Raw genomic sequence first — 14,941 nt, 5'->3', positions numbered from 1 at the left:
ATCATTTTGGTCAGGAATGAAAGTAACAAATTCTGAGTTATGTTTACAGTTGTGTGAAGCACAGCTGTTTTGATTCACAGGTGTTTGTAATAACCTTTTATCCATATTTTTCTTCCCCAGCCTTTGCACCCCATGAGCTTAGAGTTTCAAATTTATATAAAAAAATTAGATGGCCTTGTTTATTTGTATGGGACTTGAAAGCATAGCATAGTACTAGTATAAATGGTGTCTACTTTACCTCTGGTTGCCAACCTTTAACAAGGGATAGTGTTTATTAATTTCTTCTTATATGATTTGTTTCAGGATAAAACAAAACAAAAAGGCAAAACCAAAAAAGGCAAAAAAAAACCCCAAAACCCAACCAAAAACAAAAAACCCTGCCCTTGAAACATCACAGTTTGATTGCTGCAAATATACCTCAGCTCAATGCAGCTCCCCTACACTCTGGTAATTTCTTCCCTGAGAAGCAAAGTCAACAAAAATGAGCATCACGTTGAAAAAAGACTATCTCACGCAAAGTAGAGAGAACGTTCATGGGACATTGTATTCTTCATGGAAAGAACTGTAAAGAAAAAAAGCTGGAGCAAGCATAATAAAACTCTGCCAACTGCTGCAAAGGCCCCTGCTAACGTCTCTACCATCCTGCCTTCAAAACAGACTGCAACATCCAGTGTGTCAGATCTTCCCACAGTTTTGCCAGAAATAGTGAGTTTAGATTCCATAGTAAAAGCAGGCCCTGGGAAAAGAAGACCAGGCACTGTGATAATATCAAAACAGCCAAACACTGCAAAGATGTCTCAGAGTCAGTTGACTAGACCAGTCATTCCACCAAGGAGACCTGGCTTTAGGGTGTGCTATATCTGTGGCAGAGAATTTGGGTCGCAATCTCTTGCCATACATGAGCCCAAATGCCTGGAGAAGTGGCATATTGAAAATGACAAATTACCAAAGCATCTCAGAAGAGCAGAGCCCGCTAAACCTCAGGCCCTTGTTGGTGGTTCCTATGATATTAAGGCTGTAAATGAGGCAGCTTATCAGAGTGCTCAAGCTCAGCTCTTGCCCTGTGAAAACTGTGGTCGCACTTTCCTTCCTGATCGTCTCCCTGTGCACCAAAAGAGTTGCAGACCAAAGGATGGTGGCCTGGGCCCTTCAAGCTCCAATCCCCCTAAATCTGTTAAAGGCCTTAGCTCTGGCCTTGTATTTGCAGCACGTACTGATCAATCTAGTAAAGGGCAACAAAAAAGTGGGGCTGCACCAGCCACACCGGACAAGGTAAATTATTATGCATATGACCTATGAAAGAGACATGATTGTTGTGATATAGCTACCCCAGAGACTAGAGATGAGTGCACTTTAATCAAATCTCAAATTTCAAGGCCAGCTTCTTTCAAAGAGGTCTTTTTGCTCCATGCAAATGCTTCCCAGCTGAGCAAGGATGGAGTAAGGGGGGATAATGTGTGCAGAAGGGAAGGCATAACATTTTCTAATCCTATTATCCCTGTTTCTTTGATCTTTCTTGCTGAAAGAAGATGTTTGGGTTCACATTTCCCATATTTCTGTGGGAGACGTATCCCCAGAAGAGGCCATTATTTGCTATAGGTCATTAAGGGATTCTGTCAAGCTGCTTAAGCAGACTGCATTTTCTAGTATGTTTTAACAGACATCCGATGTTTGTATTTAATTAACATGAACCATGATGTTTCTTTGTCCTTTAATCATTCCAGAGATTTACATTTTTTAAAAGTTACACTTAACCATGAATAAAATCATTGGGATTTGTATGTTCAAAGCCAGCAACTCAGAATACAATGAAAAATAAGTAAACAGACTGCAGTTTTTCCACAGAATTTTATGAAGGAGCCAAGATTAATGGGACCAATACTAATGCCAATTTATATGCAAGAAGTTACATGAACATTAACAAAATGGAGCCTATACTTATTGTTTCTGTACAAATTTTGGAATGGTACTTTATTTTGGCCAAGATTTAAAAAAAAAAATGCCTAAAGTTAAGCATCTAGATCAGAGGTCCACAAATTGGGGGGTATGCCCTCCTTGGGGGGTGTGGAAGAACCTTCAGGGGGCGTGGCAGGGCCTGAGCCAGCCCCATGGGAGGGAGGAGGAAGCACCACTCAGCCCAGCTCTGCCCCTATCTCTGCTCTTGGCTCCCAGCTGCAGCCCGGGCTCTAGCCCCAGTTCTGGCCCCAGACCCCAGCCCTGTTCACGGCCCAAGGCTGCAGTGCTGCAGCTCCAGCCCCCAGCCCAGCCCCAGCCACAACTTCGGCCCTGGCTCAGAGTCCCGCTCACGGCCCCCCAACTACAACTTTGAATCCATTCCCAGCCCCGGCTCCTGATTCCAGCTCCTGGGGGGGGGGGATGACCCCAAAAGTCTGGGGACAACTAGTCTAGATCCATAATTAGGTGCCTAAATGAGTGGCCTGATTTTCAAAAGTGCTGAGCAACCAACTCCATTGATTTCAATGGAGTCACACTAGTAGGAAAAGGGAATGTGCATAGTCCAGTGGTTAGGGCGTTAGCCTAGCAGTTCGGAGACCCATATTCAGTTCTGTATTCTGCCCTAGCTTTCCTGCAAGACCAAGTAAGTCACTTAGGCTCAGATTTTTAGAAATATTGAGGTGTTGCTCTGCTCAGCACTGCACTGCCTAAGTCCCATTTTAGTAACTTTTGAAAATGGGACTTAGCCATCAAAGTTACTTAGGCCTTGCAATGCTGAGTGGGGCAACACATAAATACCTTTATAAATCTGTACCTTAGTACCCTTGTGTCTCAGTTTCCCATCTTTTTAGAAAAAAATGTGTGGGGAGGGGGCTATAATAGTACTTCCCTACCTCACAGGGGTGTTGTGAGGACAAATACATTAAATATTGTAAGTCACTCAGATACTAAAATACTGGGAGCTATATAAGTACATAAGATGGATAAATAATGGTGAATCAGGCCCATGCATTACAATAGGGTTCTTTACCACATGTTCACATGGCATAGGATATATGAAGTAATGCAAAATGCTATATATATGATTATCTATTGTTATAGAAAAAAGTGCATTCACCTTGTACTGATACATTGTATTATCAACCAAATAGCTTATATCATTATGTAATATAGTGTAATTGTACAATGAAATACTATTATGAGGCATAGGAGTGAAGGGAAGAGTTAAGGTTGCTCTTGGTGTATAATTTCATGTTTACTAAAGAAGAAATTAGTTGAGAAAATGTTTTTACTTTTTTTTTTAAAAAGAAAGTCCATAATTAGCATCATGTACAGAAAAAATTTGAAATGAGGTTCTATGGGAAAATTGACTTTGTAAAAATGTTACCCTCTTACTCAACAGATATGTGTGCATTGTCACATCTGCTGACTTGATTGGTAAAAATAAGTTATTACTGCTTTTTACTCCTCTTAGTACTGCACAACCAGTATAGTCAAGATGACGAACTGGATTCTAGTCTTTCTTGTGCATCAACAGGATTATTTACTTAGTTCCAGTCAGTTACAACTGTTCAGTCCCACTGACAATGATAGGGGCTGTACAGGTATAACTGACATTGTAATTTGTCCTGCAGAACCTTAATATTAGTGATGATGCACAAGAAGGAAAGAACCATGCTTGATTTTCAGGTCTGAAACTGAGTTTGCCGTGCTGGCCACTAGAAAAGAAATCTTTTCACTTGTAAATTGAGCATATCTAGTATGGAAATTTTTCAGCAGCAATAGACAAGGAACCACACACTGCATTTTTACATTTCCAGAACCTCCTTTCTGTGTAGACCTGCACTTTAAAAGCAGAGCTGGGAGTGGAAAGAAAGAGAATTATAATGGGAACATCATCTCAATCCTCTGAGTAGCATAAAGACCACACAAGAAATAGACCATCTGTGGAGCTTAACTTTTAGTCATCTTGTCCAGTTTTCATTCTTTTTCCAGCAAATACTTGTAACTATTGTTCACCTTGCCAGCTACACAATGATTTACGAATGCATTAATATGTTAAAAATAAATAATGGCTAATTAGATAATAGCAAACAGTTTTGTTACATAGAAAAAGAGTGCTGGGCTCCTTTGTACCACCAAAACAGCAAAAAGCAACCAAAGGGGAGCAAAGGATTTGGCCCACTGTTTTTATATCAGGTCTGATTTTCTTCTAATCCACTGCCAAATCATTTGTCCAGTTGTAGAGAAAGCTAGCTAGCATATTACTGGTTTGTTAGTAAGTTGTTTTTTAATCCAAAGTATGGATTTTAATGGACGCTACGGACTCATTTGCATTAATAGTCTGACTGTATATAAACCAAACAATAGCCTATGCCTAATTGACTTTCAGGAGTTAAATCAGTTCTGAAATCCTTCTTCTTGGATCCTATTTGGATTATATAGTGATACGCTAGATGTTGTAAGTAATGCACATAATTATATTCTTTAAATCCAGTCCTGTACTACAGAGAATGCACTACCCTTTCATAGAAAAAAAACTGGCTGCTACTTCCTATGCAGCTTGATATTAATTAAGTGCTATAAATGTCCTTTTTCTGCTTTCTTTTGCAACAGATGGTGATAACTTTAATCCTAAACTCCTATCAGCTGGATCTCTAGCATCCGGTGCTGCCATCTGCTGTTTTTTCCTTACTTGTAATGTCTTACCCACAAAATAAAAATGTTGCCCACCTCTATTTTCTGCATTACTGTACATCTCAACACAGTCTTGAAAACTTGCTGTATTCCAGCAAAATCTTTACACCACTAGCCTGTTCTTGCACAAAACTGTGTAACCAGGTCATAGAATTAGAACTTCTTTGATTAGCATGGGCCTGCTCCTGCTCTCATTGAAATCAATGACAAACTTTCCATTAATTTCAACAGGACCAGGTCTGGACAGTTAGTTAGAAGGTAATTCACAAAAACATAAGGAAATACAAAAGTGTAGATAAAAATGGACAATAAAAGATTTGAATGAGTTTCATTAAAAACTATCACCATGGTGGGTGTGGAAGTTGGACACTCACCCTTTCTCCTCTATATATAAGCATCATGAACTTCTGAGTTTTAAAAAGGCAGCTGTTTTAGAGTAAAATGGAAAACTCTGATAATTCCCATATGGTACATATATATTTATCTACAATGTCAAACAATTACCTTTTTGTTACCACACTTAACTAGATATACCTAGGGGTCAGTTCTGGCTTCTGTTCTGCACCATTCCTGTCAATATGGCCAACCCTGCACTGAGGTCATTATGACAGGGTGTGACAAAGAGACAGTCTTTCTGATACTAATAAGATTCATACTATTGACTTCCAGCCCTTATGCTAACGTCCTTACGACAGGTTGGGATGCGTGAAAGAAGTCTGCTTTGCAGGAGCCTGATTCTGCTATTAATCTTTTATACAACTTTCTCTGCTCCACTGTTCACATGTGAGCAGTGCGGGTCAGAATGCTGGTCCACTGCTATTTAGTCAGATAATTCGATGAATGGGAACTTTTGGCTCTTCCAATTCGAGAAGAAAAATTATTATGCTCTTAAGGGAAGTTTGAGACCTAGTCAAACTGAACACACCATAACAAACCAAAATTGTACCACTAAAATAAGCACCATGTCCTACAAAACAGGCTTGGAAAAGAAAATGACATATTTTGTTCATTGTTGAAAATATATAGCCTTTGAATTTAATAAGTGTATTCATGGTGATGAAGACGTATTTACATCATATTTCTCAGTTGGAATGAATCAATGGTCATAACCTTGTAAAAAAGGACACTCCCAAGAAGAAAGTCAAAAAAGTTTGTCAGGTATTTTTATAAGGGCACATTTCCTCATGACACTGGCCATTAAAGTGATCGCTCTTTTTAAAAGTGAAAAACAAAAGAGTGAACAGCAGACTGTTCAGCCAGTCACTGTCCTATGAGCAGTCTGGATTGTAAAATTCCTTGAATTGACATCTGATGATTTCCAAAAATAATTAAATTTTAAATAGCGATCATCCCAGATGTGACATTTGGGCAGAATGGTTTAAAGAGGAATAGAAATGAATGTTAAATACCAGTGGCTTTAAAAATCCCAAAGAAACTCAGTGTCACAAAGATTCCATAGTTTAGCAATGATCTCTTATTACAAATAGCAATGAGAATTCTTTTTCACTTTTTGTATTTTAGTTAGTTAATATTGGTGGAGATGAGGGAGAATCTAACATGTAGTGGGGGTTCAGGAAAAGCATCATTCCATCCCAAAGATGATTTAACATTCCATCCCAAAGGTGATTTAATTCATTTTTGATGTTTCTCTCTCGTCTTCAGTTTTCTTTAAAAAAAAAAAAAAAAAAAAAAATTGCATGCTGTTGAAAATTACAAGAAGAAGCCATTTTTTCTTTCATGTATTTTTAAGTGAGTTTTTAGCATCTGAACAATGCCCAGTTGCTAGACTTCTGGCTACAGAACAAGTAAAGCTTATATCAGACTTCCCTACAGTCCCCCACGCAGGTGCTTCAGCCATGATTGGAAGGGACAATTTCCAGGGCTTAGTTAGAGGTGCTTATTCAGTCTTTAACCTTTCTGCTGAGAATGACAAAACGCATGCCAACTGCAGCAGTGAGTTTAGTGATGTGAATGTCTTTTGTGATGTGGTTGGCACAGGGCTGAGATCACTAATTTGTTGTCACATAAGCCACCAAACAGCCATCCAATGGTAACTTTTTGCAATGTTACAGCTCTGTGTAGTTTGAAAGCTTGTGCCTTCCGTCAACAGAAGTTGGTCCAATAAGAGATATTACCTCACCCACCTTGCATCTATCCAACAATAATGACTATAAGTCACTTCAGAATGAAAGTGTGGTGGATTTGAGATAAAAGGTTCTCTCTCTTTCCTAGGGAAACCTTGGTAAAGAGAAAGCTATTTGCTCTGGTGATGACACTCTTGTGTTTCCCCACAATATCATTGGAAGTATCTTATTTTAAATAATTATTTTCTCCTGAGTCAAACTATTCTTTTTCTGCTTGATCCCAAACACAAACTATAATTGTGTATTTAGTACGTTGATTCATTGCCATGGGCATGACTGTGATGGTAGGAGTAGAAGGCATTACAACTAACTAGTCAAATAATAAGGAAGTGACATCTGTGAATTTTCAGCCCAGAGTCTGGAGCATCTTCCTGCTCAAGTGGCCATTTAATAAGGGAGGGACCTTTGTGGGGTTAAGGCTGAATCAAAACACTGAAGTCAATAGACTCCCATTGATTTTTTTGAGCTTTGGATCAGTTCCTTAAACATTAAAATCATTACTGTCTAAAATGAGTTCTGAAAACAGTAATGCTTCTTTACTGCAATTGTTGTTTGCAGCCACCAGCGATTAGACGGCCACCCACAGTTGTTTGTTACATATGTGGCCGTGAGTTTGGAACTAAATCCATTGGCATCCATGAACCACAGTGTCTGAAAAAATGGCATAACGAGAATGACATGCTACCCAAACATTTACGAAGACCTGAACCTAAAAAGCCAGAAGTCAGATCCTTAGGAGGTAAGCTACAGACCAAACAAGAGGAAATGGGCGGACATAAGTGGGAGAAAAAATAGTTCTAAAGAGAGCTAATTATTTTACATGTAATTTTGTCTTCATTCAGGTGAAACAGATACATGAATCACGACATGATAGAGTTTATTCTATTTTAAGCATTCTATTTTTTTTTTCTTTTGCCAAATCAATGTCAGTTAAGGGTGCTCTGTGCCTCTCGGGTGATGGCCCCATATATGTCAATAACTTCTGAATCTAAACCCAATCATTTGCAATCTGCTTCATAGCTAAACTATTCACTGGGATTATTTTTGGCTACTTTCTGTACCATAGGAAAGCACATTTTCAAGCAGGAGAGCTCATCCAAGAATAATATGCAAGTTCAACTGTTATAGGGTTCAGGGTGCAATCCAGACCAATGAGCGGTTGTGACACCACTTGCCCTGTAACCCAGGGTTCCTCACAATGCTTTGCTGCTGTAGCTCTGCCTGGAACACTCACAGCTAGCCAACAAGCAATGTCCAGCCCTCTCCTGGACAGATTAGATAAATAATAAGGTTCAGTTGTTCCTCTAAAGACAGAAAAGCACACGACAGCTTATTAATGTAACGGGGGTAACAACAACCTTCCAGTTAAACACAGGACTCGGTTGGTTTATATTAAAAATAAAACAGATTTATTAAACAATAGAAACAGGTTAAGTGATGCCAAGTCAAAGGAATAAAGTTAGAAAGGGTTACAAGCAAATAAAAGTGAAAACATGCATCTAAAAGTCTAAAACTTAATCTAGCAAGATAAAAGCTTTGTTCAAGATGGTTTCTGACTTATACTCTGTTCCCAGAGACTTTAAGAGTTCTAGTCCTTTGTGTCTAATAAGCGATGGACACCAAAGATGGCTTCTGTTCTTCCTTATATTTTCCAAAGTTCAGTGACTTTGTTTGTAGAGGCAGGATGACCTTATGCTTTCCTTTCCTGTGGGCTTCCCATCCACCTGTAAGTACATGGGGCTTTGTCACAGGGGGCTCTACTCACCGCTAGATAGCGCCTCCTCCTGGCCATTCTGGGGATTAACTCTTTTGGCTCAACACCCTCTTCTTGCGGTTCCTCTGTCCATCATCTCACTCTCTGAACCTGAAGCTCCTCTCTTGCTCCTCAGGAGTTGCTACGTCTCATCTTTGTGGCTTAGTCCTCCAGCCAAGCCACAATGATCCTCCACTCCAAGGTACTATCACAGTCCTCCACACCATCACAGGTAGTCCTTATGTCCACTGCCCTGGCTGAGCCACTCCCTCAGTGGCTAGAACAAATGGACCCAGACACTACTCAAGTTCACTGCCCAGATTGTACCACTCATTCAGAGGCTAGTAGGGGAAACCAGTCCTGCCATCCACTCTGGGTTCCAGTCCAGGGGACCTATCTCCAGCAGCTAAGGTCTGTACTACCATGAACCTTCCTGCCTTAACTACTTCCTACTTTGCCTAGCCCGGGCTCACATTTTCCACCCTTCTAATTACCCGTATGTCCTGGGTCTGCTAGACAAACTCTTCTTCTTGGGTCTAAATCCCCTTCTCTCCCTTGTCCCAGGGAAAGTGACTATAACCCTCCTCCCTTTCTGCTACTAGGTCTCTGGCTTTGTGGAAGCCCCATCTGTTTCTGAACAGATGAGCTTCCCTTGATTAGGGCTTTCCTCTCAACCCAAATGTCCCCTGGTTTGAAGCTTAATAGGTTAATTGGCCCATCTGGCCTACATTAAGCCCTTCAGGGCAAGTGTGGGAAGCACACCCCATCACAGGCTTCTATTATGTTGCTTCCACCATGCTTAATTTACATAGGAGATAGGTAAATAGGTGCCTTCTCTTCTCTCTGGGAGGGCACCTGTTTCTCTCTGTTTTGGCCATAGACCTTAAGGTGTAATATCAATGAGGCTCCATACTTCCTTTTATAGTGTCAATACAAACATTTCACAATGATATTTATCACCACTCTGTCATTAGCTTTCAGCTTTTTATCACCACTGTGTCATTACACTTTTATAATACAGTAATATTTGCACAATCAGTTGATTCAATTATTTATCACTTGAGGTTCCGCCACTGTCTTTATAGACCAGTAAAGTTCTGAAATGGATTCTTCTGAGGGTTACCCCTCAAAGTAAAGTTTATTCAAGCTGTGAGGAAGGCAACATGGAGTCTGAGGGTGAAGGAAGATCCACAGCCTTTCTTCCTCCTCTTGTGTCTGCTGAAATGCAAATTGTTCTGCTTGCTGCCATCTCCTCCCCCTGCTGTCTTGATGGTCTTGTTTACTGCCTATATGTAAATTGAAGTAAACACACATTTGTTTAAGATAGACCCTGTTTAACAACTGCCCCATGACATTCTTGGTTTAAACACACTTTGGTCATAATTCTAGCATATATCCATAACTTTTTAATTTCCCCTGTGTACATACATCACACAGGAATATGAATGATCAGTCAGTTCTTAGTTTTCAAATGATACCTCACAAGGCATGTTTTGTCCAAACAGTTTTACAATAGTGTGTAGGGTGTGAATACGGGGGTGCTTAATGTCACATTGAGATTTGCATTCATTAGAACAAAATATCCGCAGGGAAGAGCAACTTGGGGACTGATACCTTGACCAGATTTTACACCTATAATGTTAACCATTAAAAAAAACCTAGCATTTGCCAATCACAAAACGGCTTCTGAAATACCAGGGTTTTAACCCTACCCTAGTAAAAATACCAGTGCTAACTACGTAGTATCTACTAGAAAATGTCAACATTTTAAAAGGAACTACTATATATACCACACAGAAGAGCAAGTTTCTCTCCCTTAACATATATAATTATGATACCTTATGTAATGAGACAGTTGTTACGACGTTTCTACTCCCTATAAACCCTAAAAGCTTTAATGCAAATACACATCTCACTGTGACATATGGAAGCCTAACTACAGAGGAAAATACTGTATGTGACATAAAATAAACATTCATTTCCACTGACTCGTTCACTGATTGTAATTTTGGGTCCAGTTCTGCAAGGTGCTGACTTTCCTCATTTGCCTGCCCAGATCAGTGAGAATTGACAGTGCCTAGTGCCTTGCAGGATTGAACCCTTATATTTACTGTGGGTATGTCTTCACATTAGAGTTAGCTCAGGCTGGTATTTGAGTATTGCCTGGTACCTCCGCACTGTCCATACACAAAACCCTCTTTCTCATGTTTAGTGATGCTTTCAGACTGGGTCTGTCGGTAGGCCTGGGGTGTGGGTTACAGCCCGGGTTCTGTTTTCAATTGGGCTGCAGTGAGGATGCAGACTAACTCACTCAAGTGCTGATAGCCCTCCAGTGCCTTCCCACAATTTCCCCTGTAACGTGGCTCAGCTGACTACAGCACAAAGAACCATGGGATATGCCCCCAGGAGTCTCAGCAACAGATACAGGTGAGTGCAGCAACAGCGAGGACACAGTAATTCAAGTATGGTTTTGCAATATGGCTGCTCTCTCATCCAGGCCAGGCTAAGATGAGTGCTGATGACCCGAGTTAATTCTGCAGGGAAGATGTACTCTAAGAAGGCATTTTCATTTCATTAGCTCTTTTTACGATCATCACTTTTATTACTACATACTGGGAGTAAAAATGAGAGAAAAAGGTAGAGGATTAGATCTGACAAAAAAAGGGATAATTTAAGCTTTTGTGGAATAGCACTGTTCATAGCCACTAGCTATTTTGGGGGAAGAGGGAGGAAAGGAAGGTATCTACTCTTAAAGAGAGCAAGCAGCACAGCGGAAGGCTCCTAGCTATGAATCTGTACATTGCCTTACTCCTGTGGAGTCAAACAAGGCGCTGATTACCTACCCAAGGAGGCACCTGACAGCTTCCACAATATGGTCCTAAATGACTGCTGCTGATAGTCTGATTAGTACCATCTTTGAGCAAACACTGTGTGCTCCCCACTCTCTTGTCCCCAGATAATAATCTTCCATTTGCTCTTTTTTCCTAAGACGATTCCAATCATTCAAGAAATGCTAACCACCCCCAAACCACATACACACACGTCTCATGGTTTTATAAAAGGGGAATAGCCTTCTCCGTGAATGGAACACACAGTGTTCTAAAGCAAAAGAGGTACAGAAATGTGATCTGTTTACATAGAACTTTTTAGAATTTACATAATTAAAAAAAAAATTGTGACCGGAGAGAATCACTGGATTGATTGCAGTTTTTTTGTTTGCTGAATGCAACATATGCCTGTAGGGAGAAAATCACCTCCTTTCCTTTTCTTTCTCTCTCCTTTTATTCAATAAACTTTCCAAAGTACAGAAAATACACATTCATTTCCTGCAAATGAAAAGGGTATTTGCCTCAGCCAAAGAAAGAAACACCAGTCGGTTGCTCATCAAATGAAAAGAACATTAGGAACAGGCATATTAAGAGATCTAAGGCTTATTGCGGTTATGTGAACTCTTGGATATGAATCATATTAAAACTGCATGGGCCCTTAATGAAGAGATCCATACTGTGCCAGTGACAGAAACCATGGAATATTTTTTAAATGCCTGGGTCCTTTTTCAGATAGACTGGTGCTTGCAGTTTGAAGACAAAATTTATTTAATCCCTTCTAGCCACCATCAAAAGCATCATACCTTCCGATAAGATTGAAACTCATACGTTTCAAAGCAAGCCATATAATTTTTTTTTCCTCATGCCCTTCAAATGGGATCTAGATGCAGTTGCTGAGACTAAAGCAGTTGTTAAACAACCTAGTTGTTCAGCTTGCAAATGTGTTTAAAACAATAATTAATTTTAAGGTGAAAGAAAACAATATTTTATTATACAAATTAAGTAGCTGAAATACACTCTAGCTAGCTCTTTAGAGCCTGATTCTAAACTCTTAATGCAGGCAAACTCCCACTGGAATAACTGGGAGTAAAAGTTGAACAAAATTCAAGACGTGTTTAGGTAAGGACTGAAGAATCAGTCTCAATCACCTCAATGGGAGTTTTGCCTGAGTAAAAACTGCAGGATTTATCCGTAAGAGTTTATGGGCTAATCTCTCTCCTATTCAAGTCAATGGTAATACTCCTATTGACTTAAACTGGGGATGAATTGGGCCCTTTCAGAATAGCACAGATGGAACATACTGAATATATCTTTTCGTCCATCTCCTTGGTCAGATAATACTGACTCATTAAGCAGAACTTGAAATAAGGCCAAGAAAATGAAATTTGCCGATAATATGTATGCAAAGATGTTAATAATTAGTTAAGAATGCATATCATAACATGTAGTGCAATATTTTCTCCTTGCTTTAATACAATACAGAATGATTGAGTTTGTAGTTAACTTTATGCAACCCTTGGGACTATAAGTAGGGCCTTTTTTTGCAAAAGCAATATGATTTGGTTAAAACTGAAAGGCTCAGTCAACAGGTATTTCCTGAAAATATTTTCCATAAAGAGCTGAATATGGTTCTGCAGAATGAAAACTGATACTTGCTTTTGTTTAATTTTCCAGCCAAAGGTTTCTATGATCTTGATGCTCTCAATGAGGCTGCCTGGAACAGTGCCCAGAGCCAGTTAGTTCCATGTGATATTTGTGGGCGTACTTTCCTGCCAGACAGACTGATTGTCCACCAGCGGTCCTGTAAACCGAAACCAGCAAAGTAAAGCACCCCCCACCTCCCAACACACATCTTTCAGCCAAAGCATTGAAGGAATAAAATCCTGTTTGGAAGTAAAAGACATTGTTCAGGGGCTCTGCAAAATTGCAGTGATGTGGAAATATGTTCAGATCATCTCCTATGTAAAATTAACAGTAGCCCCTATAATGTAGGTGATGTTTAGCATGTCATTCTAAGAATGGAAGACATAGTTGTGCTCTGAGAAGTGCAGCACAGGCTCTCACAGTTTTTAAAACAACGACTTTGTTTAAAAGAGGACACTTGTTCTCTTAGCATGTTCTGAGCCTTGCATGAGGATCAGTAATATTTTCACTTGTGGTCTGACTTTTTATAACCTTTGCCCAGTTATGTTTTTAGCTGCTATCAGCACAGTCATAGCAAACTAAATGGACTTCCTTTGTTTCTTTAAAGTACAGGAAAACATTTTTCATATCTTTAAGATATTATGTGGGGGCCAGCAGAAACATGGGATTGAATTGGGATCCAGTATAAGTAATCTGAATGTGTGAAAAGAAAAAGTGACAAGTAGCCAACGAACAGTAAACAATACTAAAAAGCAAAGACAGTTAAACGCTTTGCTTTCTTGTTTCCTGTTTCCTTTTCTGAAAGGAAGTTGAAAGGTGAATGCCAAATAAATATGGAAAATGATAGACAGATCACAGCTTAGTGCTGCTGAAAAGGAATTAAATTGTGAAATGAGCTGATGGTGTCAATGCTGAGCCCACTGGACAACTGTTGACATAAAAGTCACCACAGCAACTGGCACAGATTAGTATCCTTGCTGACAGTCTCCACAGAGAATCCAGTGACAAAGGCTGGAGATTGAGCTACCCTCCCCAGGGTCAGTTTTGAGGCAGATTGCTGGGATTGCATAAAGAAACCTGCCATGCTACTGCCTATGCTGTAGCTCATGTATGGATAAACAGAGCATTGTAATCTCCAGCACTGATAATCTAATATCTTTCACAAGCACTCAATTCACACACACACAAAACCCACGACCAAAATGGTCATAAAATCCATTGCATTCCCCACCCATGATCCTGTCAAATGCTCCCAGTTTCTGGGGTACTGTCTCTTCCCCATCCATGCCTTTTTATTCTACTTCCCCTCAGCTAGCCCACATGTTAGTGCTGGTTGAAGAGGCCTAGTCCTGGAACTAGCTGGTGGCACTGCTTTTTCAATCTGCCAGAGGGATCACGTTAGAGAGTAATATGATGTGGAGTGCCTGCTCCCCACCCAGAGTCCAGGTGTAGGATACCTCCATAGTGCTCCAGTCCTGCTGGTTCAACTGCTCAGACTTTGATCTCAGGTCCTTTGTGTGATAAACATTGTGCTGCCACTGCACTGCCAGACTACCAACTCCCTTCACCATTTTCAATCTTACAAACATAAGCATATAAAGCGCAGCAATATTAACAGGAGCTACTTCACTTTGTACTGTGAAGCACTAACTAAAGGCTAGCTTTCCATTTCATTAGGGCAACAGCTTTCGAACTCGTGGCCAAAGTTTGGCAGGCCTGGCAAGCTCCTGCCAGAAAGCCCACACACAGCTGCAGGAGCATAAAGCAGAAGTTTGCCAGCCCTAATCCGACTCTCCCAAAAGCCTGCAACGCGATCACTGTTCAGGCCTGTGTGACAGGAACCTTGTAGAGGGGAATTTTGAGTAAGGCTCGGGGGTTCAAAGGTATGGTCCGTACAAATACTTGTGCACAGCCCTCCA

The 14,941-nt window shown here is 40.2% G+C and overlaps 2 protein-coding genes across 2 annotated transcripts in view; both read left to right on the top strand.

The window, feature by feature from the left end:
• The window catches only part of LOC137166829 (zinc finger protein 474-like), a 62,015-nt gene extending 57,326 nt beyond the window's left edge, over positions 1-4,689 (top strand). Inside the window, exons 4-5 of the mRNA XM_067568698.1 lie at positions 304-1,272; positions 4,573-4,689. Coding sequence (XP_067424799.1) covers positions 553-1,272; positions 4,573-4,617 — 765 coding nt within the window. The 5' untranslated portion in view covers positions 304-552 and the 3' untranslated portion in view covers positions 4,618-4,689. The remainder of the gene's footprint in view (positions 1-303; positions 1,273-4,572) is intronic.
• Positions 4,690-6,579: 1,890 nt separating this feature from the next.
• ZNF475 (zinc finger protein 475) lies at positions 6,580-13,213 on the top strand. Its single transcript, XM_067568652.1, has 3 exons — positions 6,580-6,606; positions 7,356-7,536; positions 13,053-13,213. The coding sequence occupies exons 1-3, from the start codon at positions 6,580-6,582 to the stop codon at positions 13,202-13,204; spliced, it is 360 nt and encodes a 119-aa protein (XP_067424753.1). The 3' UTR covers positions 13,205-13,213.
• The last annotated feature ends 1,728 nt before the right edge of the window (positions 13,214-14,941 follow it).

This window comes from Emydura macquarii, unplaced genomic scaffold (genome assembly GCF_026122565.2).
Source record: "Emydura macquarii macquarii isolate MOO-44397 ecotype Brisbane River unplaced genomic scaffold, CSIRO-AGI_Emac_v2 contig_2897, whole genome shotgun sequence".
NCBI lineage: Eukaryota > Metazoa > Chordata > Testudines > Chelidae > Emydura > Emydura macquarii.
The sequence above is the reverse complement of the archived record's forward strand: the minus strand, read 5'-3'. Positions and strand labels throughout refer to the sequence as shown.

Excerpts from the sequence above, each read along its gene's own strand:
- ZNF475 (XM_067568652.1), top strand. The coding sequence starts at position 6,580 with ATGACAAAACGCATGCCAACTGCAGCA. Across the intron at positions 6,607-7,355 it reads AACGCATGCCAACTGCAGCA|CCACCAGCGATTAGACGGCC; the intron begins GTGAGTTTAGTG and ends TGTTGTTTGCAG. Across the intron at positions 7,537-13,052 it reads AGAAGTCAGATCCTTAGGAG|CCAAAGGTTTCTATGATCTT; the intron begins GTAAGCTACAGA and ends TTAATTTTCCAG.